A 21,013-nucleotide genomic window follows, 5' to 3' on the forward strand; every position below is an offset into this window, starting at 1 on the left:
TATAGGTATTATCATTTTTCAGAGGGAACATAGGGATTGAGAAGGGGTTGACTGAGTAGTGGACAACTCCTCTAACAAGAGCTGATATTCAGTTAAGGTGCTCACATGGTAAGGGCATAAGCCCAGGCATTTAGCAGCAGATATCCACTGTAACATACCCTCTACTGACACCATAATAATGACTGTGGCATCAAATTAGTTATATTGAGAGAGGGTCTTCCTTTATCACCCCATGAACGTTAATGGAATGCCATCATGGGGGGAATGTTGATGGGTTTAAATGGCAGCCGGGCCCTATCAGAAGCCCCCAGGTCTGCCTTCTTTGTACACCTTTTATGCTTCTTTTCCATTTTTGGCGTCTATTATCCAAGCGATCAAGCAATTCCACATTGAAGTCCAGAAATCGGTTTTTAGAAAAGATCAATAAAGTAGCTGCTGTAACACTTTCTATGGGGATCACATGATTGCTGGGTCGCAGGTAGCCGCAGGGTTCAAGCAGATCCAGATAAGCTCTGCAGTTTGTTTTTGGGTGCTGTTTTCCTACTACTACTTTGGCTGATGTGCAAGGCCTCATTCACACATCAGTGTTTAAACACATACATGAATAATGGTACTGGTGTCATCCATGGATCCACTTTTACCGTCAGTGTGTCAATACTGTGTCCGTTTTTACTATCAGTGTCATCAGGGTGTACGTTTTTACCATCAGTGTTTCATCCGTGTGTACGTTTTTACCATCAGTGTGTCATCAGTCTTTCATCCGTGTGTACGTTTTTACCATCAGTGTGACATCAGTGTTTCATCCGTGTCCGTTTTTACCATCAGTGTGTCATCCATGTGTCCGTTTTTACTATCAGTGTGTCATCCATGTGTCCGTTTTTACTATCAGTGTGTCATCCAAGTGTACTTTTTACCATCAGTGTGTCATCAGCCAGACTTCTAGATTTGTTAAGCCAGAAGAAATACAATATTATCTCTGTGTTGACTTTGAATGTATGTGTGTCTTTGGCTGGTCAAGAAGGACAATGACTCAGTGTTTGGGAACAATGATGATGGGAGCGCGCTCGCTTCCAGCAGTGTACTGAACTGCCAGGACCTGCGGTGACGTGGGCGATCAGCTGATGCTCACATGACCACCCCCATGGGAACATTCTGAAGAATGCTCCCACGGTGGTTAGCTCACCGGGGCTCATCAGCTGATCTTCAGCTGATGAACCCCAGTGACCTCCTGCAGCAGCATGTATACTGATAGGAGTGATTTTACACCGTCAGTGTACATTTCTGTCTTCTACAGCAGTGACATCAGTGATTGCTGATGACACTGCTGTAGAAGTGACACAGATCGTCGTGGGACAATCGTTGGCGGTACATGGACTACGTCGTGATGGCGGAGAGGTGAGGGATAGGTTTGTTTGTTATTTTATGTTTTTTTCAGAAGATCGAAGGCTTCAGGGACTGAGAAGGTAATAAAAAATTTTTTAGAACCATGTGTTTTTTATTTCATTAAAAAAAGACGAGCCGCATGTCAGTGTCCCCGGGTGAGCCGCAGCCTCAGATGCACGCAAAGTGGACATGGGATTTCTAGAAATCCCATCCATTATCTGTAACATCTGGACGTTGCAGGTTTGATGCTGTATAAACACGCAGCGTCAAACCTGCAGCGGCTCCTGAAAGTGGCCACATACCCAAACTCACTAGCAGCATGTCAATTTCTATAGCAGACACGCTAGTCTCCGCTGCAGATTTTGACCAATTGAAGTGTCATTATATGCGGTGGATTCACATGTACTGACAACAAAAGTGCGGCATCAGAACACCGCGTTTTGGACGCAACAAAAATACGCTGCGTCCAAAGCGCGGCTTGTTGCTGTTTGTGGGGACGTAGTGGCTAACGCACCAGCTGTGAGCTGTTAATAATGGTCAGGGACCATGTTTGCAAATGGCACCTTCCCAGGCTAAGAATAGCAGCTCACAGTTGCCACATAAATTACATGAATAGAAATGCTAATGAAGATTGGGTGAATGGGATTAGCTGATATCCAGCTCTTTTGTTTGGTGATGACAAGGTGTCAATCAGACCCTATCATAACCAAAACTAATTAAAGTAAAGAGTTAAATAAACACACAGACACAGAGCAAACACTTTATTTGAAACACAACAAACACATTCTTTAATTATTTAAATTAACTCACCCCAGTTCTGATGGTAATCCAAGGGTTTAAGCAATGTCCCATCAAATAACTTTATTTAGCTCCAAAAAGTATTCATTGATGTACAAAAACGCTTCAAAAACGCTTGAAAAAAACGCATAAAAGAAGGTCAAAAAAAGCGGCAAAACCGCACAGCGTTTTTCCTGCTAAGGAGATCAGGAAATTTCTGCTTCAAATCCCGATCGTGTGCACATAGCCTTAGGGGACTTGAAGATGCGATTGTCTGATTGCTTGTGCTATAAACTGCGATGCCACAGTATCGTGGCATATACAGTGGGTACGGAAACTATTCAGAATCCTTTACATTTTTCACTGTTTCTTTCATTGCACCCATTTGGTAAATTCTAAAAAGTTCATTTTTTTCTCATTAAAGTACACTCTGCACCCCATCTTGACTGAAAAAAACAGAAATGTAGAAATTTGGGCAAATTTATTACAACAGAAAAACTGAAATATCACATGGTCATAAGTATTCAGACTCTTTCCTCAGACACTCATATTTAAGTCACATGCTGTCCATTTCCTTGTGATCCTCCTTGAGATGGTTCTACTCCTTCATTGGAGTCCAGCTGTGTTTAATTAAACTGATAGGACTTGATTTGGAAAGGCACACACCTGTCTATATAAGACTTCACAGCCCACAGTGCATGTCAGACCAAATGAGAATCATGAGCTCAAAGGAACTGCCCAAGGAGCTCAGAGACAGAATTGTGGCAAGGCACAGAACTGGCCAAGGTTACAAAAGAATTTCTGCATTACTCAAGGTTCCTAAGAGCACAGTGACCTCCATAATCCTTAAATGGAAGAAGTTTGGGACCACCAGAAGTCTTCCTAGACCTGGCCGTCCAGCCAAACTGAGCAATTGTGGGAGAAGAGCCTTGGTGAGAGAGGTAAAGAAGAACCCCAAGATCACTGTGGCTGAGCTCCAGAGATGCAGTAGGGAGATGGGAGAAAGTTCCACAAAGTCAATTATCACTGCAGCCCTCCACCAGTCAGGCCCTTATGGCAGAGTGGCCCGACGGAAGCCTCTCCTCAGTGCAAGATTATGAAAGCCCGCATAGAGTTTGCTCAAAAACACATGAAGGACTCCCAGACTATGAGAAATAAGATTCTCTGGTCTGATGAGACGAAGATAGAACTTTTTGGTGATAATTCAAATCGGTATGTGTGGAGAAAACAAGGCACTACTCATCACCTGCCCAATACAATCCCAACAGTGAAACATGGTGGTGGCAGCATCATGCTATGGGGGTGTTTTTCAGCTGCAGGGACAGGATGACTGGTTGCAACTGAAGGAAACATGAATGCGGCCAAGTACAGAGATATCCTGGATGAAAAGCTCTTCCAGAGTACTCTGGACCTCAGACTTGGCCGAAGGTTCACCTTTCAACAAGATAATGACCCTAAGCACACAGCTAAAATAACAAAGGAGTGGCTTCAGAACAGCTCTGTGACCATTCTTGACTGGCCCAGCCAGAGCCCTGACCTAAACCCAACTGAGCATCTCTGGAGAGACCTGAAAATGGCTGTCCACCAACGTTCACCATCCAACCTGATGGAACTGGAGAGGATCTGCAAGGAAGAATGGCAGAGGATCCCAAATCCAGGTGTGAAAAACTTGTTGCATCATTCCCAAGAAGACTCATGGCTGTACTAGCTCAAAAGGGGGCTTCTACTCAATACTGAGCAAAGGGTCTGAATACTTATGACTATGTGATATTTCAGTTTTTCTGTTGTAATAAATTTGCCCAAATTTCTACATTTCTGTTTTTTTTCAGTCAAGATGGGGTGCAGGGTGTACTTTAATGAGAAAAAAATTAACTTTTTAGAATTTACCAAATGGCTGCAATGAAACAGAGTGAAAAATGTAAAGGGGTCTGAATACTTTCCGTACCCACTGTAGCAGAAATCACGGTTTCCTTTGAAGCACGATCACAGATTGGGTTTCAAAGGAGCTCCATAATGACAAGTATGGGAGTCATCAGGTGACCCCTGGCTATCATGACAACCCATCGGCGACCAGCAATCACGTCGCTGTGTGAACCCGTCTTTACAGTAACATCATTAGAAAATGTAGACAGTAACAGAATGAGTCTGCTCGGCATCGCCGCGTCTGTAAAAGTCTGAACAAGATCTACATTTATCCTATAAGGTCAATGCTGTAGAGAATAAAAAAAAAAAAACTCAAAACACCAGAATTGCTGTTTTTTGGTAGCTGAAAACTACAACTTGTCCTGCAATAACAAACTGTAATTTTGCCCCATTATTTTACCCTGTTGATGGGGTGGAATAATACGGCTCTTGGAAGATTAGGCAACGATAAATACAGTGAAAAATGGCGGCAACGTTACGGGGTTAAACGCAATGTCATGTGACCAGCGTCTGCAGTCATCAGCAACAGAATACTGTATGTATATCTGGAGCAGACGCATGAAGCAGCCAATCAGATTCCATCTTTTTATTTTCTAACGCAGATTAGAAATGTGATTGGTTGCTATGGACAACGTCAGCTCGCTATTGTTTCATACTGTACATATATAAAGACATGAGGAATCTGTCGCATAAGAGACGCATTGGCGTTGTGTTCCATAAACAGAGAAGCGGCACGTGCGTATGTGTATGTACGGAGCTCTTTCCAGCGTCACTGCCGCTCCCTGAGTGACGGAGCCTCCTGTTAAGTGCTACGTGTGACCACAATGACACGTGGAAGAGGAGGAGGCGGAGCCGCACTGACGCCCCGCCCTCCTGGAAGCGCTACCTCTGCCGCTTCCTGGATGTGCCATGGAGACGGAGGCCGGTGTGTGGGCGCTGCTGGAGCGGAGCGTGAGTGCCGGGAATGGCCGTGTACTATGGGGTCTGCGGGGAGCCAGGGACAGCTCATAGTGTATGGAGGCCGCAGTGTGAGGAGTGGACAGGTCACTGCTGCTGGGGAACCATTACACCCGGCTACACGTCATCTACATAAGGAGCCTGACATATAATACAGGAGTGCGCCTGCCGCAGGCGCCCCTATACCGGTATGTGTGCGCCTGCCGCAGGCGCCCCTATACCGGTATGTGTGCTCCAGCCGCAGGCGCCCCTATACCGGTGTGTGTGCGCCAGCCGCAGGCACCCCTATACCGTTGTGTGTGTGCGCCAGCCGCAGGCGCCCCTATACCGGTGTGTGTGTGCGCCAGCCGCAGGCGCCCCTATACCGGTGTGTGTGTGCGCCAGCCGCAGGCGCCCCTATACCGGTGTGTGTGTGTGTGTGTGTGTGTGCGCCAGCCGCAGGCGCCCCTATACCGGTGTGTGTGAGCGAGCCAGCCGCAGGCGCCCCTATACCGGTGTGTGTGTGCGCCAGCCGCAGGTGCCCCTATACTGGTGTGTGCGGCAGCTGCAGGCGCCCCTATACCGGTGTGTGTGTGTGTGTGTGTCAGCCGCAGGTGCCTGTATACCAGTGTGTGTGTGTGTGTGTGTGTCAGCCGCAGGTGCCTGTATACCAGTGTGTGTGTGTGTGTGTGTGTGTGTGTGTGTGTGTGTGTGTGTGCGCGGCAGACACCCCTATACCGGTGTGTGTGCGCCAGCCGCAGGCGCCCCTATACCGGTGTGTGTGCGCCAGCCGCAGGCGCCTCTATACCAGTGTGTGTACGCCAGCTGCAGGTGCTCCTATACCGGTGTGTGCGGCAGCTGCAGGCGCCCCTATACCAGTGTGTGTGTGCCAGCCGCAGGTGCCCCTATACCGGTGTGTGTGTGCGCGCCAGCCGCAGGTGCCCCTATACCGGTGTGTGTGTGTGTGTGTGTGTGCGCCAGCCGCAGGTGCCCCTATACCGGTGTGTGTGTGTGTGCGTGCGCCAGCCGCAGGCGCCCCTATACCGGTGTGTGTGTGTGTGTGTGCGCCAGCCGCAGGCGCCCCTATACCGGTGTGTGTGTGTGTGCCAGCCGCAGGTGCCCCCATACCGGTGTGTGCGGCAGGCGCCCCTATACCAGTGTGTGTGTGTGCCAGCCGCAGGTGTCCCTATACCAGTGTGTGAGCGAGCCAGCCGCAGGCGCCCCTATACCAGTGTGTGTGCGCCAGCTGCAGGTGCCCCTATACTGGTGTGTGCGGCAGCCACAGGCGCCCCTATACCGGTGTGTGTGTGTGTGTGTCAGCCGCAGGTGCCTGTATACCATTGTGTGTGTGTGCGGCAGGCGCCCCTATACCGGTGTGTGTGTGCGGCAGGCGCCCCTATACCGGTGTGTGTGTGAGCCAGCCGCAGGCGCCCCTATACCGGTGTGTGTGTGAGCCAGCCGCAGGCGCCCCTATACCGGTGTGTGTGAGCCAGCCGCAGGCGCCCCTATACCGGTGTGTGTGAGCCAGCCGCAGGCGCCCCTATACCGGTGTGTGTGTGCCAGCCGCAGGCGCCCCTATACCGGTGTGTGTGTGCCAGCCGCAGGCGCCCCTATACCGGTGTGTGTGTGTGTGTGTGCGCCAGCCGCAGGCGCCCCTATACCGGTGTGTGTGTGCGCCAGCCGCAGGCGCCCCTATACCGGTGTGTGTGAGCGAGCCAGCCGCAGGCGCCCCTATACCGGTGTGTGTGTGCGCCAGCCGCAGGTGCCCCTATACTGGTGTGTGCGGCAGCTGCAGGCGCCCCTATACCGGTGTGTGTGTGTGTGTGTGTGTGTCAGCCGCAGGTGCCTGTATACCAGTGTGTGTGTGTGTGTCAGCCGCAGGTGCCTGTATACCAGTGTGTGTGTGTGTGTGTGTGTGCGCGGCAGACACCCCTATACCGGTGTGTGTGCGCCAGCCGCAGGCGCCCCTATACCGGTGTGTGTGCGCCAGCCGCAGGCGCCTCTATACCAGTGTGTGTACGCCAGCTGCAGGTGCTCCTATACCGGTGTGTGCGGCAGCTGCAGGCGCCCCTATACCAGTGTGTGTGTGCCAGCCGCAGGTGCCCCTATACCGGTGTGTGTGTGCGCGCCAGCCGCAGGTGCCCCTATACCGGTGTGTGTGTGTGTGTGTGCGCCAGCCGCAGGTGCCCCTATACCGGTGTGTGTGTGTGTGCGTGCGCCAGCCGCAGGCGCCCCTATACCGGTGTGTGTGTGTGTGTGTGTGTGCCAGCCGCAGGCGCCCCTATACCGGTGTGTGTGTGTGCCAGCCGCAGGTGCCCCCATACCGGTGTGTGCGGCAGGCGCCCCTATACCAGTGTGTGTGTGTGCCAGCCGCAGGTGTCCCTATACCAGTGTGTGAGCGAGCCAGCCGCAGGCGCCCCTATACCAGTGTGTGTGCGCCAGCTGCAGGTGCCCCTATACTGGTGTGTGCGGCAGCCGCAGGCGCCCCTATACCGGTGTGTGTGTCAGCCGCAGGTGCCTGTATACCATTGTGTGTGTGTGCGGCAGGCGCCCCTATACCGGTGTGTGTGTGAGCCAGCCGCAGGCGCCCCTATACCGGTGTGTGTGTGAGCCAGCCGCAGGCGCCCCTATACCGGTGTGTGTGAGCCAGCCGCAGGCGCCCCTATACCGGTGTGTGTGAGCCAGCCGCAGGCGCCCCTATACCGGTGTGTGTGAGCCAGCCGCAGGCGCCCCTATACCGGTGTGTGTGAGCCAGCCGCAGGCGCCCCTATACCGGTGTGTGTGAGCCAGCCGCAGGCGCCCCTATACCGGTGTGTGTGTGCCAGCCGCAGGTGCCCATATACCAGTATGTGTGTGTGCGGCAGGCGCCCCTATACCGGTGTGTGTGAGCCAGCCGCAGGCGCCCCTATACCGGTGTGTGTGAGCCAGCCGCAGGCGCCCCTATACCGGTGTGTGTGTGCCAGCCGCAGGTGCCCATATACCAGTATGTGTGTGTGCGGCAGGCGCCCCTATACCGGTGTGTGTGAGCCAGCCGCAGGCGCCCCTATACCGGTGTGTGTGAGCCAGCCGCAGGCGCCCCTATACCGGTGTGTGTGTGTGTGTGTGCGCCAGCCGCAGGCGCCCCTATACCGGTGTGTGTGTGTGTGTGTGTGCGCCAGCCGCAGGCGCCCCTATACCGGTGTGTGTGTGTGTGTGCGCGCCAGCCGCAGGCGCCCCTATACCGGTGTGTGTGTGTGTGTGTGTGCGCCAGCCGCAGGTGCCCCTATACCGGTGTGTGTGTGTGTGTGTGCGCCAGCCGCAGGTGCCCCTATACCGGTGTGTGTGCGCCAGCCGCAGGTGCCCCTATACCGGTGTGTGTGTGTGTGTGTGCGCCAGCCGCAGGTGCCCCTATACCGGTGTGTGTGTGTGTGCGCCAGCCGCAGGTGCCCCTATACCGGTGTGTGTGTGTGCGCCAGCCGCAGGTGCCCCTATACCGGTGTGTGTGTGTGTGTGTGCGCCAGCCGCAGGCGCCCCTATACCGGTGTGTGTGTGTGTGCGCCAGCCGCAGACGCCCCTATACCGGTTTGTGTGTGTGTGTGCCAGCCGCAGGTGCCCCTATACCGGTGTGTGCGGCAGGCGCCCCTATACCAGTGTGTGTGTGTGCCAGCCGCAGGTGCCCCTATACCAGTGTGTGAGCGAGCCAGCCGCAGGCGCCCCTATACCAGTGTGTGTGCGCGCCAGCTGCAGGTGCCCCTATACCGGTGTGCGCGGCAGCCGCAGGCGCCCCTATACCGGTGTGTGTGTGTGTGTCAGCCTCAGGTGCCTGTATACCAGTGTGTGTGTGTGCGGCAGGCGCCCCTATACCGGTGTGTGTGAGCCAGCCGCAGGTGCCCCTATACCGGTGTGTGTGAGCCAGCCGCAGGTGCCCCTATACCGGTGTGTGTGAGCCAGCCGCAGGTGCCCCTATACCGGTGTGTGTGAGCCAGCCGCAGGTGCCCCTATACTGGTGTGTGTGAGCCAGCCGCAGGCGCCCCTATACCGGTGTGTGTGTGCCAGCCGCATGCACCCATATACCAGTGTGTGTGTGTGTGTGTGTGCCAGCCGCAGGCACCCATATACCGGTGTGTGTGTGTGTGCCAGCTGCTGGCACTCATATACCAGTGTGTGTGTGTGCCAGCCGCAGGCACCCCTATACCAGTGTGTGTGTGTGCCAGCCGCAGGCACCCCTATACCAGTGTGTGTGCCAGCCGCAGGCACCCCTATACCAGTGTGTGTGTGTGTGTGTGCCAGCCGCAGGCACCCCTATACCAGTGTGTGTGTGTGTGTGTGTGTGTGTGTGCCAGCCGCAGGCACCCCTATACCAGTGTGTGTGTGCCAGCCGCAGGCACCCCTATACCAGTGTGTGTGTGCCAGCCGCAGGCACCCCTATACCAGTGTGTGTGCCAGCCGCAGGCACCCCTATACCAGTGTGTGTGCCAGCCGCAGGCACCCCTATACCAGTGTGTGTGTGTGTGTGTGTGTGTGTGTGTGCCAGCCGCAGGCACCCCTATACCAGTGTGTGTGTGTGTGTGTGTGTGCCAGCCGCAGGCACCCCTATACCAGTGTGTGTGTGTGTGTGTGTGTGTGCGCCAGCCGCAGGCACCCCTATACCAGTGTGTGTGTGTGTGCCAGCCGCAGGCACCCCTATACCAGTGTGTGTGTGTGTGCCAGCCGCAGGCACCCCTATACCAGTGTGTGTGTGTGTGTGCCAGCCGCAGGCACCCCTATACCAGTGTGTGTGTGTGCCAGCCGCAGGCACCCTTATACCAGTGTGTGTGTGTGCCAGCCGCAGGCACCCCTATACCAGTGTGTGTGTGTGTGTGTGCCAGCCGCAGGCACCCCTATACCAGTGTGTGTGTGTGTGTGTGTGCCAGCCGCAGGCACCCCTATACCAGTGTGTGTGTGTGTGCCAGCCGCAGGCACCCCTATACCAGTGTGTGTGTGTGTGCCAGCCGCAGGCACCCCTATACCAGTGTGTGTGTGTGTGTGTGTGTGTGCCAGCCGCAGGCACCCCTATACCAGTGTGTGTGTGTGTGTGTGCCAGCCGCAGGCACCCCTATACCAGTGTGTGTGTGTGTGTGCCAGCCGCAGGCACCCCTATACCAGTGTGTGTGTGCCAGCCGCAGGCACCCCTATACCAGTGTGTGTGTGTGTGTGCCAGCCGCAGGCACCCCTATACCAGTGTGTGTGTGTGTGTGTGTGTGCCAGCCGCAGGCACCCCTATACCAGTGTGTGTGTGTGTGTGTGCCAGCCGCAGGCACCCCTATACCAGTGTGTGTGTGTGTGTGTGTGCCAGCCGCAGGCACCCCTATACCAGTGTGTGTGTGTGTGTGTGTGCCAGCCGCAGGCACCCCTATACCAGTGTGTGTGTGTGTGTGTGCCAGCCGCAGGCACCCCTATACCAGTGTGTGTGTGTGTGTGTGTGCCAGCCGCAGGCACCCCTATACCAGTGTGTGTGTGTGTGTGTGTGTGCCAGCCGCAGGCACCCCTATACCAGTGTGTGTGTGTGTGTGTGCCAGCCGCAGGCACCCCTATACCAGTGTGTGTGTGTGTGCCAGCCGCAGGCACCCCTATACCAGTGTGTGTGCCAGCCGCAGGCACCCCTATACCAGTGTGTGTGTGTGTGTGTGTGTGTGTGTGTGTGCCAGCCGCAGGCACCCCTATACCAGTGTGTGTGTGTGTGTGTGTGTGTGTGTGCCAGCCGCAGGCACCCCTATACCAGTGTGTGTGTGTGTGTGTGTGTGTGTGTGTGTGCGCCAGCCGCAGGCACCCCTATACCAGTGTGTGTGTGTGTGTGCCAGCCGCAGGCACCCCTATACCAGTGTGTGTGTGTGTGTGCCAGCCGCAGGCACCCCTATACCAGTGTGTGTGTGTGTGTGCCAGCCGCAGGCACCCCTATACCAGTGTGTGTGTGTGTGTGCCAGCCGCAGGCACCCCTATACCAGTGTGTGTGTGTGTGTGCCAGCCGCAGGCACCCCTATACCAGTGTGTGTGTGTGTGTGCCAGCCGCAGGCACCCCTATACCAGTGTGTGTGTGTGTGCCAGCCGCAGGCACCCCTATACCAGTGTGTGTGTGTGTGCCAGCCGCAGGCACCCCTATACCAGTGTGTGTGTGTGTGTGTGTGTGTGCCAGCCGCAGGCACCCCTATACCAGTGTGTGTGTGTGTGTGTGCCAGCCGCAGGCACCCCTATACCAGTGTGTGTGTGTGTGTGTGCCAGCCGCAGGCACCCCTATACCAGTGTGTGTGCCAGCCGCAGGCACCCCTATACCAGTGTGTGTGTGTGTGTGTGTGTGTGTGTGTGTGTGTGTGTGTGTGTGTGTGTGTGTGTGTGTGTGTGTGTGTGCCAGCCGCAGGCACCCCTATACCAGTGTGTGTGTGTGTGTGTGTGCCAGCCGCAGGCACCCCTATACCAGTGTGTGTGTGTGTGTGTGTGTGTGTGTGTGTGTGTGTGTGCGCCAGCCGCAGGCACCCCTATACCAGTGTGTGTGTGTGTGTGCCAGCCGCAGGCACCCCTATACCAGTGTGTGTGTGTGTGTGCCAGCCGCAGGCACCCCTATACCAGTGTGTGTGTGTGTGTGCCAGCCGCAGGCACCCCTATACCAGTGTGTGTGTGTGTGTGCCAGCCGCAGGCACCCCTATACCAGTGTGTGTGTGTGTGTGTGTGTGTGTGTGTGCGCCAGCCGCAGGCACCCCTATACCAGTGTGTGTGTGTGTGTGCCAGCCGCAGGCACCCCTATACCAGTGTGTGTGTGTGTGTGTGCCAGCCGCAGGCACCCCTATACCAGTGTGTGTGTGTGTGTGTGCCAGCCGCAGGCACCCCTATACCAGTGTGTGTGTGTGTGTGCCAGCCGCAGGCACCCCTATACCAGTGTGTGTGTGTGTGTGCCAGCCGCAGGCACCCCTATACCAGTGTGTGTGTGTGTGTGCCAGCCGCAGGCACCCCTATACCAGTGTGTGTGTGTGTGTGTGCGCCAGCCGCAGGCACCCCTATACCAGTGTGTGTGTGTGTGCGCCAGCCGCAGGCACCCCTATACCAGTGTGTGTGTGTGCGCCAGCCGCAGGCACCCCTATACCAGTGTGTGTGCCAGCCGCAGGCACCCCTATACCAGTGTGTGTGTGTGTGCCAGCCGCAGGCACCCCTATACCAGTGTGTGTGTGTGTGCCAGCCGCAGGCACCCCTATACCAGTGTGTGTGTGTGTGTGTGTGTGTGTGTGTGTCAGCCGCAGGCACCCCTATACCAGTGTGTGTGTGTGTGCCAGCCGCAGGCACCCCTATACCAGTGTGTGTGTGTGTGCCAGCCGCAGGCACCCCTATACCAGTGTGTGTGTGTGTGCCAGCCGCAGGCACCCCTATACCAGTGTGTGTGTGTGTGCCAGCCGCAGGCACCCCTATACCAGTGTGTGTGTGTGTGTGTGTGTGTGTGTGTCAGCCGCAGGCACCCCTATACCAGTGTGTGTGTGTGTGCCAGCCGCAGGCACCCCTATATCAGTGTGTGTGTGTGTGCCAGCCGCAGGCACCCCTATATCAGTGTGTGTGTGTGTGCCAGCCGCAGGCACCCCTATACCAGTGTGTGTGCCAGCCACAGGCACCCCTATACCAGTGTGTGTGCCAGCCGCAGGCACCCCTATACCAGTGTGTGTGTGTGCCAGCCGCAGGCACCCCTATACCAGTGTGTGTGTGTGTGTGCCAGCCGCAGGCACCCCTATACCAGTGTGTGTGTGTGTGCCAGCCGCAGGCACCCCTATACCAGTGTGTGTGTGTGCCAGCCGCAGGCACCCCTATACCAGTGTGTGTGCGTGCCAGCCTCAGGCGCCCCTATACCAGTGTGTGTGCGTGCCAGCCGCAGGCGCCCCTATACCAGTGTGTGAGCGAGCCAGCCTCAGGCGCCCCTATACCAGTGTGTGTGCGTGCCAGCCGCAGGCACCCCTACACCGGTGTGTGTGTGTGTGAGCGAGCCAGCTGCAGGTGCCCCTATACCGGTGTGTGTGAGCCAGCCGCAGGTGCCCCTATACCAGTGTGTGAGCGAGCCAGCCTCAGGCGCCCCTATACCAGTGTGTGTGTGTGCCAGCCGCAGGTGCCCCTATACCAGTGTGTGAGCGAGCCAGCCTCAGGCGCCCCTATACCAGTGTGTGTGCGCCAGCTGCAGGTGCCCCTATACCGGTGTGTGTGGCAGCCACAGGCGCCCCTATACCAGTGTGTGTGTGTGTGCCAGCCTCAGGCGCCCCTATACCAGTGTGTGTGCGCCAGCTGCAGGTGCCCCTATACCGGTGTGTGTGGCAGCCACAGGCACCCCTATACCAGTGTGTGTGTGTGTGCCAGCCGCAGGCACCCCTATACCAGTGTGTGTGTGTGTGCCAGCCGCAGGCACCCCTATACCAGTGTGTGTGTGTGTGCCAGCCGCAGGCACCCCTATACCAGTGTGTGTGTGTGTGTGTGTGTGTGTGTGTGTGTGTGTCAGCCGCAGGCACCCCTATACCAGTGTGTGTGTGTGTGCCAGCCGCAGGCACCCCTATACCAGTGTGTGTGTGTGTGCCAGCCGCAGGCACCCCTATACCAGTGTGTGTGTGTGTGCCAGCCGCAGGCACCCCTATACCAGTGTGTGTGTGTGTGCCAGCCGCAGGCACCCCTATACCAGTGTGTGTGTGTGTGTGTGTGTGTGTGTGTGTCAGCCGCAGGCACCCCTATACCAGTGTGTGTGTGTGTGTGCCAGCCGCAGGCACCCCTATATCAGTGTGTGTGTGTGTGCCAGCCGCAGGCACCCCTATATCAGTGTGTGTGTGTGTGCCAGCCGCAGGCACCCCTATACCAGTGTGTGTGCCAGCCACAGGCACCCCTATACCAGTGTGTGTGCCAGCCGCAGGCACCCCTATACCAGTGTGTGTGTGTGTGTGTGCCAGCCGCAGGCACCCCTATACCAGTGTGTGTGTGTGTGCCAGCCGCAGGCACCCCTATACCAGTGTGTGTGTGTGCCAGCCGCAGGCACCCCTATACCAGTGTGTGTGCGTGCCAGCCTCAGGCGCCCCTATACCAGTGTGTGTGCGTGCCAGCCGCAGGCGCCCCTATACCAGTGTGTGAGCGAGCCAGCCTCAGGCGCCCCTATACCAGTGTGTGTGCGTGCCAGCCGCAGGCACCCCTACACCGGTGTGTGTGTGTGTGAGCGAGCCAGCTGCAGGTGCCCCTATACCGGTGTGTGTGAGCCAGCCGCAGGTGCCCCTATACCAGTGTGTGAGCGAGCCAGCCTCAGGCGCCCCTATACCAGTGTGTGTGTGTGCCAGCCGCAGGTGCCCCTATACCAGTGTGTGATCGAGCCAGCCTCAGGCGCCCCTATACCAGTGTGTGTGCGCCAGCTGCAGGTGCCCCTATACCGGTGTGTGTGGCAGCCACAGGCGCCCCTATACCAGTGTGTGTGTGTGTGCCAGCCGCAGGCGCTCCTATACCAGTGTGTGTGCGCCAGCCGCAGGCGCCCCTATACCAGTGTGTGTGTGTGTGTGTGTGCGCCAGCCGCAGGCACCCCTATACCAGTGTGTGTGCAAGCCGCAGGTGCTCCCATGCCGGTGTTTGGATACAGTCAGTCACCACATGTGGCACCCTGCTGAAGCAGGCGGTGCTGATAGCTGGCATCCAGGGGCAATGCTGGGCTGTATAGTGTGTGTAGTCTCTGTGTAGTCACTGCGGCACATCTTCTCACCTGCTGGCACTCACCCTGTGATTTGTCTACATGGCTCCTTTACTGTCTGTAACACTTGTTTTGTCTTTCAGCCCATAGACTGGTCGGAGCCGTGGATCATTGGGCTGTTGGGTTTCCACCTACTTTGCTTCATACTGACCTGCATTTCCTTCAAATTCTACAGATTCCAGATAGCCCACTTCCTGTTTATGGGTAAGACTTCCCAGAAAATGGCTTCATGGCATCTAAAAAGTGAATCTAGCATATGTCTAAATGTCCTGTGGGTGGGGATACAAGGACCAGGCCAGACCGCAGGAAAAGCAGGACTGGAGTCCGGCAGGGAAGTGGCTATGCAAGTGGTCATTCTCCATTAAAGGGGTTGTCCGGTACTTTTAAAAAAAATGCCAGTGTGTTTTAATGATAAATAGAAGCTTCTTTCTAATTCCCTCCTGGTGCTGTTTCTGCCTCTGAGCGTCTCTATTGGGCCGCTTACAGGCAGCACATGACCCCCCGCTGACGTCATGACAAGTGAGGCGTGACTCAGCGCTGGGGTCCCCGCGGTGACTGCTGGGTTGTGGGTGGGGTTATTCCCCGCGTCACACCCGGCATCCACCGTGCGCTTTCCCAGTGAATGAGGACAGGGAGAGTGCACGGTGGATGCCGGGTGTGACGCAGGGGAATAACACCACCCACAACCCAGCAGCCACCAGTGGAACGCGGAAGAGGGACCCTCGGCTGCAACCGCAACTTGTATTGACGTCAGCGCCGGCTGCAGCCAGGGGTCACGTAATGCCTGTGAGCTGCCAGTGATAGCGCCGCTCTCAGGCAGTATCAGCAGTGCAAGATAATTAGAAAGAACGTTGTATTTATCATTAAAACACACTGGCATTTTTTTAAAAGTACCCGACAATCCCTTTAAAGGGACATCCCCATGACAGATACAGCAGGTGAAATAAGTATTGAGTACGTCACCAATTCTTTAAGTAAATATTTTTCTACCAGATGTCGGTAACAGCCCATCCAATCTACACAGGCAAAGAAATCAAACCATAGATGTCTATCTGGTGAGAATTTCATGTCAATAGCACCTTTAGAAATATATCTACCTAGAAATTTGGTGACGTGTTCAATACTTGTTTCACCCGCTGTATTTTAAGGCAGATCGATGGCATCCACAGGTTTTGGGTTTTTTTTTTGTTTTTTTTTATTTAGAGAACACAAATCCTATGATCCCCATTTGTGAGGTAGACAACAGGTGGGTTCCTAAAAGGGGAGAAGAGAAGGACGGCTGCTCTCCATTGTTATCATGGCTGTCAGAGAAACAGTGACAGGAGCTCGTGTACCTGGAGCTGCCTAAATGCCTGTCCTCTGAATACCCCTTTAATGTCAGTAGTAGATTGAGAAGCAGTGGTCCGATTCTAGGTCCTAGCCCTAGTGCTCCACACCTTGGTAGAGGGGTAATAAATTATTAAAAGTAAATTTAAAGGACCTAGCTCATCAATATGAGATCTGTGAGTGTCCAGGAGTCGGCACTACCACCGATCAAGTGACCGTGAGCAAGCTGCAATAACATTCAAGGCCACAACATTGTGTGGAGCTATGCTGGCTTTGGGGTACCATGGCCCCTTCAGTCAGTGATCAGCAGGTGATCGGTGATGTCGGGAATCGGACCCCCACCTATCTGATATTTATGACTTCTAGCGATAGGTCTGCATTATCAGTCCCTGTAAGCCCCTTTAATTCCAGTGGAAATCTTCAGTGTTCAGCAGAGTTTCTCTTTATGTAATTGTAGTTTTTTTTATTATTATTATTAGTGGGCCTGGTCAGTTGTGCAGAATACATCAATGAAGTGGCGGCTCTAAACTGGAAGTAAGTGATCAAATATCTGCACTGGAATAATGTTCACTGTGTGAAAAAAATGTAAGACAGCGGTAGTATAAAAAGCCATATATATCTATGGTAAAATGTCCATGCATGGCCTGTTAACCCCTTCCTGACATCTGCGACTGCTGCATCCAGATGGGGAGTAAATGCAAGCTAGTGTTGTTGATGACGATTACAATTCACTTCTATGGGAGTTACAGAAACAAATGACAGGGTTTTTTGTTTGTTTTCAAGTAAAAAGGGCAGCCATGGATTGGTGATAGGTACTCTGTAAAGAAAGTGCTGTTACATCCCAAATGTTATGTCCTTACAGTAGGCTGTAATATTACGTCCTGGTGATCATGTGAGCACAGCAGGCCATCTGTGCTGGATAGAAGCCTTTGGTCTCTGAGCACACCTGTACATCCAGTAGGTGTGGATCCTAAAGGTGCACCCATTTATTGCATATCCTGTGGATATGACAGATGAGAATACCTGTATATAGACCAGGACTACACAGCCGTGCCATCACAGTGGGACTGCAGTGATGGGCTACCCTTGTAATAATGGATCTGAGCAGTGCAGCAGAACAGCTGTGGGCTGTCTACCTATGTTGTATCTCATCGCTGATAGTTGCCTTCTCGCTTTCTTGGATTAATTTTTTTTTTTTTTTCGTCAGGTTGTACTCGAGGCAGCAGTACTTTGATTCGTCTGGGATGTTCATTTCCTTAGCCTTCTCAGCTCCTTTGTTGTGTAATACTATCATAATTGTGGTAAGTACGGAGCACGTGTGTGTCAGTTATTTAGGATCAATGATGCTGAAAGTAGCACCCTGGCAACTTATTTTTTATAATATTTACCCCCTTAGCAACAGTTATTTACAAAGTACATGTATTGAAAGACTAAAAGGGGTTGTCCAGTTTTTGTCTAGAAGTCTGCAGTCACATAGTGTGACTGCATATTTAGCAAAAGACTGGACAGCCCCTTTAATTACTGCCTTCTCCCTTTCCCAGCGCCGTTGCGGTCCTGTTTCCCACCACTTTATCGCAGTTCTGACGAGCCATCGCACGCAGCGTCTTCACTTTCTCAATGTGAGACTCTCATCAAGACTGTCATAGGTTAACACTGAGAAAACAAATGCCGAAATCTCTGAGAGCCGTCTAGTCAGACCTGCGGTCACATGGTGTAGAGGGGACGGAAGAAGTCAGCATTTGAAAGGATTTTAGGACATATCTTTCTATAGTTTTGCATAAATTTGGCCTAAAACTACATCAGATTTTTACGTAACTCTTAAAGATGAAGAGTCAAATCAGACAAATGAGTAAAAATGTTAGACTTGGTTTTTTTTTTTTAAATGAGGAATATAATTGAATATCCTACAGGTGCTTCTCACTAAATTAGAATATCATCAAAAAGTTAACTTATTTCAGTTCTTCAATACAAAAGTGAAACTCGTATACTATATAGAGTCATTACAAACAGAGTGATTTATTTCAAGTGTTTATTTCTGTTAATGTTGATGATTATGGCTTACAGCCAATGAAAATACAAAAGTCATTATCTCAGTAAATTAGAATACTTTATAACAACAGTTTGAAAATGTTCTTAAGATCCAAAATGTTGGTCTACTGAAATGTATGTTCAGTAAATGCACTCAATACTTGGTCGTGGCTCCTTTTGCATCAATTACTGCATCAATGCGGCAATGTGGCATGGAGGCGATCAGCCTGTGGCACTGCTGAGGTGTTATGGAAGCCCAGGTTGCTTTGATGGCAGCCTTCAGCTTTACTGCCTTGTTGGTTCTGGGGTCTCTCATCTTCCTCTTGACAATTCTCCATAGATTCTCTATGGGGTTAAGGTCAGGCGAGTTTGCTGCCAATCAAGCTCAGTGATACTGTTGTGTGTAAACCAGGTATTGGTACTTTTGGCAGTGTGGACAGGGGCTAAGTCCTGCTGGAGAATGAAATTTCCATCTCCAAAAAGCTTGTCGGCAGAGGGAAGCATGAAGTGCTCTAAAATTTCCTGGTAGACGGCTGCACTGACTTAGGTCTTGATAAAACACAGTGGACCTACACCAGCAGATGACATGGCTCCCCAAACCATCACTGATTGAGAAAACTTCACACTAGACCTCAAGCAGCTTGGATTGTGGCCTCTACACTCTTCCTCCAGACTCTGGGACCTTGATTTCCAAATGAAAATTGGAGTGTGTCAATGACTGCCTTCTGGACATCTGTCAAGTCGGCAGTCTTCCCCATGATTGAGGAGCCTACTGAAACAGACTAAGCAACCTTTTTAAATGTGTTTTTTTTTTTTTTGTTTTTTTTTTTTGTTTTTTTTAATTATTTAAGTTTACTGAGATAATGACTTTTGTGTGTTCATTGGCTGTAAGCCATAATCATCAACATTAACAGAAATAAACACTTGAAATAGATCACTCTGTTTGTAATGACTATATGAATTTCACTTTTTGTATTTATTTCAGTTCAACTTTTTGATAATATTCTAATTTAGTGAGATGCACCTGTATGTCTGTGAATAGCACAAGCATGTGAACCTTTTACTCTCAATAGCTCGTGTGACCTCTAGTGCAGGAATAGCAAACTGTATTTGGTATTGGTAATTTTATTAACTGTTGATGTATAAAAACAAATGACTGTACAGATGAAAATTATCCTTTTTTTTTTTTTTTTTTTTTTTTTTTTTCTGGATGAAAATCGGATATTTTTTTTTTTTACCCCCTCGGGTGAATTTAGTCTCTTAAGCCTAACATTTTGTTACATAGGTTGAAAAAAGACCTAGGCCCATCAGTATGTTGATAATGGAATAAATTTCCGCAGGCCAAAAACACTGCACCCCTCTGCCTTTTAGTATTATTTTCCTTTTTCACACCTCTCCAAATTACAAGATAGGTCTTGTTTATCTGATTTACAGGTCCACTGGGTGTATAAGACGTTGTCCGTAATGATAGAACTAAAGACTCTGCAGAAGAAAAAGAAAGCCGCCAGAGACGGAAAGAAGGAAAACTGATCGGAGTCGTACATGATTCTATCTTGCCAGATGCCGGGCATCATCACAAGTCACACTCAGTTAAAAAAAAATATTAAAGGGGTTGTCCACTACTCGGACCACTCATTTTCAGTTACTATGTTCCTAAAATAACACCTGTATTCACCTCTGGTGCTGACATCATTCCAGTGATGTAAGAAGATGCTCTCCCAGGGCTCACATGACTTTGTCATGCAAACACTGTGGCCAGTCAACGCTGGCTTTACTCTCTCCTTCTACGGACAAATCATTCATCCAGAGGAAGTCAGAGCTGCGACTGCTCTCACCTCTTCCAAATGTCAATTTCATCCGTAGGAGAGGAGAGTCCCGGAAAAGCCAGTACTGACACCGCTGGAATGGTGCCGGCACCGGAGGTGAGCATAGGTGTTATTTTACTGGGTAGAAACAGGAATTGAGAATGAGTTGTCCGAGTAATGGACAACCCCTATAATATTCCTGTACATCTCGCAAATAGAAGATTGATCTAATCACATTCACTTCAGTGTCGGTAAGGATGTATCTGCCATAACCATTGACTTTATATGTTTCTCCCCTGTGGCAGAGTTGCAGGTAAAATGAGGATGTACTCTGCAGCTCCGAAGGACATAACTAATTATGAGGCTCCTACCCGGACCCTTATCGTAAGAGAGACGTCATCTAAAAAGTGTGACCGTGTCTAATACCATTTACTCCTGACTCCCCTGATGGCCTCCTGTAAACCTGCCGTACCTGACAGCCAAACCCCAGAAGGGTGTTTTCTTTGGAAACAAAATAATGAGCTCTTTGTATATGTGTGTGTGTGTGTGTATATATATATATATATATATATATATATATATATATATATATATATATATATATATATATATATATATATATATATATATATATATATATATATATATATATATATATGTGTATATATATAATATATATATATATGTGTATATATATAATATATATATATATATATTTCTTGTAAAGTCAGTGTGACTATATTGTATTTTTAAAATAAAACCTCTTAATAAGGTGAAGTACATATGGTGGAAATACTTTGTCCGAGCATTTACTGTATATGTAGGAGAGCGCCACAAACTGCAATTTTGCATGTATTGTAGCATTGGGACATATACTTGTCATCTTAAGATACTCTACAAGTTCTGCTGCGCAATACTCTGCATTCCCTGGTATAATGGGCAGCATCTGCAGTGTGACAGTTCTCCTTGGCACTCTATACCTGACCTGTGACTGCTACTGTTTCTGCTAGTCCTACAATGTGTCTTCCTTCCTGACTAAAGCCAAGCTAAAAGAGATTTTTAAATTATGTGTAACCCGCGTACTCAAGAACATGCTGGCGTTCTTGATTTCTTCCCTTGAATGTAGTATTAAGTTCAA

At 51.8% G+C, this 21,013-nt stretch overlaps 1 protein-coding gene across 1 annotated transcript; it reads left to right on the forward strand.

The window, feature by feature from the left end:
* Window positions 1–4,885: 4,885 nt before the first annotated feature.
* TMEM18 (transmembrane protein 18) lies at window positions 4,886–20,440 on the forward strand. Its single transcript, XM_073674232.1, has 5 exons — window positions 4,886–5,034; window positions 14,800–14,920; window positions 16,522–16,576; window positions 17,250–17,343; window positions 19,505–20,440. The coding sequence occupies exons 1-5, from the start codon at window positions 4,993–4,995 to the stop codon at window positions 19,598–19,600; spliced, it is 408 nt and encodes a 135-aa protein (XP_073530333.1). The 5' UTR covers window positions 4,886–4,992; the 3' UTR covers window positions 19,601–20,440.
* The last annotated feature ends 573 nt before the right edge of the window (window positions 20,441–21,013 follow it).

Source organism: Phyllobates terribilis, unplaced genomic scaffold (assembly GCF_046119375.1).
Source record: "Phyllobates terribilis strain yellow unplaced genomic scaffold, ASM4611937v1 Scaffold_3__8_contigs__length_932513732, whole genome shotgun sequence".
NCBI lineage: Eukaryota > Metazoa > Chordata > Amphibia > Anura > Dendrobatidae > Phyllobates > Phyllobates terribilis.

Bases quoted from the DNA above. Each gene is read 5' to 3' on its own strand.
- TMEM18 (XM_073674232.1), top strand. From the start codon at position 4,993: ATGGAGACGGAGGCCGGTGTGTGGGCGCTGCTGGAGCGGAGC. The intron at 5,035-14,799 runs GTGAGTGCCGGG...TTTGTCTTTCAG, and splicing joins GGGCGCTGCTGGAGCGGAGC to CCCATAGACTGGTCGGAGCC. The intron at 14,921-16,521 runs GTAAGACTTCCC...TATTATTATTAG, and splicing joins AGCCCACTTCCTGTTTATGG to TGGGCCTGGTCAGTTGTGCA.